We start from the raw sequence: 2,926 nt of genomic DNA, 5'->3' as shown, positions 1-2,926 counted from the left end.
AACTCGCACATTGAGTAGTACGAGTAATTTTGATGGCGAATAATAGAAAAATATTCGCTGCGAGTATAGTACGAGTAGTGATAATGGTAATGCGAGTACTGCGATTTCAAAAAATTTACACTCGCGCAAGATGCGATTATTGCGAGTAATTCGCCTAAAAATTATACTACTCGACCAAAATAAATACAACTCGCAAAATCTCGCATATCTCGCCCAAGTAAAAAAAAAGTTATCTGATTTTCATTTATTTTTCTAATTTTTTTAACATATTTTGAACATAATTACAAAAAAGGTTCATCATCATCCTGAGAAAAGTCCTGAGACACAAGCTCAGTGATTTCATTAGCTGAAAGTCTTTTTTTACTTGACAAATCATGTCTTTCTGTAGTACTTTTCCTTGCAACATGTTTCTTTTGGGGTGGTGGTGCTGTTGGTTGTGAAAAACCCTTTGCTGAGGCTGATGTTCCTTCTCCCAAATTTGTCTGGTTTTTTGAGTGTCTTTCTTTGTTAATTTTCTCAGAGACAGTTTTCTGAGATATACCTGATTCTTCAGTCATTTGAAAATCATCATGATCATCCTCATCTATGAGTGATTTTGAAGCACTGTAATCATCAACAGGCTTTTTTCTCTTTAGTACATCTGACATTATAACAGGTTTCTTCTTAGGAGGGCTGTTACTAAATGATGATTCTGATTCTGATGATGTTGGAGTTCTAGGATGTTTTCTTTTCTTTGATGAAGGAAGAGGTGTTGGTGTTGGTAGGTCATCATCTTGTGATGATGGACATGTTTTGTCCCAATTTTTGATGTCTGATTGCACTCTCATAAAGTTCTTGTTAATGAAGAAGAGTTTACTGGTGGTTTCTGGTTCTAGGTTGTGTCCATTGTCTGTCATTATATTACCACCTGTAGAAAACATTCTTTCAGAAGTAGCAGAGGTGACTGGGATACTGAGGTAATATCTTGCCCATTTGGCCAAGAGTGGAAATTTCTGTTTTTTTTTGGCCCACCATTTTAAAGGATCATTTTTGGTTTCTACCTCTCTAGCTTCTGAGTGGAAACTGTCCAATTCCAGTTGCAATGGTGGTTTACAATCAGCACCAGTTCTTTCTTTCAATGCTTTCCTTGCCTCAGGTGTGTTTTCAATTTCTGCTAACTCCAGATCATACTGAGAAAAAGGGTCAAAAGGTGCATCAACTTCTAAAACATTTGAATGATTTGATACATGCACTTGCATGGATTCCATTGACTTATCTCTTTCATCATTCAATTTATTTGTTGTAGGATCCTTTTTGACTATATATTCCTCCCAGTAGTCCTTGTAGCTTTAATCAGTTTCAACTCTTATAACAGTTTTGTCTTCTTGAACAACATTAATATTTCTTTTCAAATTCAGTGCGCTGCCTTTATAATAAGGGTGAAGTAGACAGGCAAGGGCATAGACCTTGTTTTCGGCTCCATAGTCTGGGATTCTTTTTTCTAATTCACCTTGACAAATCTGTACAAAACTAGTCAATGCTGCTTTATACCGTCAGGCTAAGTCAGCATTTTGTACAATGCTCTTACACATGAGGTGTACACTCCTCAAACCAATCAAAACATAGGGAGAAGTCGGATTCTTATCTGAAGACAGATATTCAGACACACTTCTCACTGTTTGGAGGTAATTGTTCAAATACTTCAGTACCACAAATTCTTCTTCATCAGGAATGAATGTTGTGTAATGTTCTGTGTCATCAAACCTTCCAGTTTTTTCTTTTGCATACAGAAGTGCTTTTTCCATTTTGAGTATTGAATCAATCATCATTTGAATAGAATTTCACCTGGTGTCACAGGGTTGCACAATTTTCAAAGGTTTGATGTTCAGCTCTTCACAGTACTTGACAATGTCTCTATTGTCATTGTGGCTTTGGTGAGTTTTTCTTGCTAAGTTCTTGCATTTTTGAATAATTTTTTCAATAGCTGGCTGTTTATCACAGGCATGTCTCAAGCAAGTGTTCAAGATGTGAGATATGCAAGTTAAATGTTCAAAAACTTTTCTACTGTCCCTGCACATGGCAGCTCTCATGTTTTTAGCAGCATCAGTAACACAGTAGGTTGTTAGGTGATTAGAGTTCAGAGCATCATATTTTTCAACCATTTCATCAAATGCTCCTGCAATGTTTGCTGCATTATGTCTCTCATTGAAGTTTTGAATGTCTAACGCAATGCACTTCATTTCATAGTCAGTTGTTATGTACTGCACACTCAAAGAAATAAAGGGATCACCATTGGGGGCAGTCCATCCATCAGTTGTAAAAACATTCTTCAAGTCATTATTAACATCATCTTTCAAGTTGGTATAGACTTTGTCCAACTTAGCTCCAGCATTGTTTTTCTTGTTTTCATATGGAACCTAGGTGCATGTTTTCATATGGAACCTATGTTGGCAAATACACTCTTGAATCCTGGTAAATCAACAGTTGAAAATGGAAGGTTACAAGTTGCCAAAAGCAGAACAATTTGTGTGTCAAAGTTAAATTGTTGGACATTTTGGGAGGAATGTTTACAACCCTGAGTATAGTTTTCAATGATTGATTGAGTTGTTGTTGTTCTTTTCAATCCTCTGAAAAAAAATAAAATAAATAAAATTAGCGAAATTACTCGATTTCATGGCGAGTAATAATAATATAATGCGAGTATTATTTATTACTCACAAAACCTATATACTACTCGCCATTCGTCATAGACTTATCGCGAGTAGAACATAGTATTTTGATCACCAAACAAAGTTTGGTGATTCTAAAAAATGGTACTCTTATGGGCATATATTTTCGACGGAAGTAACGTGGCATTCAACTCTATTGTTGGAAACTGACACGCCATATTGAAGGAAAAATAATATTAAGATTGAGTTAAATGTTAAAAAAAGGACTTAAGTAATGT

The 2,926-nt window shown here is 35.5% G+C and overlaps 1 protein-coding gene across 1 annotated transcript in view; it reads right to left on the bottom strand.

Moving 5' to 3' along the window:
* Positions 1-232: 232 nt before the first annotated feature.
* The window catches only part of LOC136079817 (uncharacterized), a 4,041-nt gene continuing 1,347 nt past the window's right edge, over positions 233-2,926 (bottom strand). Inside the window, exon 3 of the mRNA XM_065796389.1 lies at positions 233-2,606. Coding sequence (XP_065652461.1) covers positions 282-1,247 — 966 coding nt within the window. The 5' untranslated portion in view covers positions 1,248-2,606 and the 3' untranslated portion in view covers positions 233-281. The remainder of the gene's footprint in view (positions 2,607-2,926) is intronic.

The sequence above is a fragment of the Hydra vulgaris genome, chromosome 04 (genome assembly GCF_038396675.1).
Source record: "Hydra vulgaris chromosome 04, alternate assembly HydraT2T_AEP".
Classification (NCBI taxonomy): Eukaryota; Metazoa; Cnidaria; class Hydrozoa; order Anthoathecata; family Hydridae; genus Hydra; species Hydra vulgaris.
Note: the sequence above shows the minus strand (reverse complement) of the source record. Positions and strands in the feature narration are given on the sequence as shown.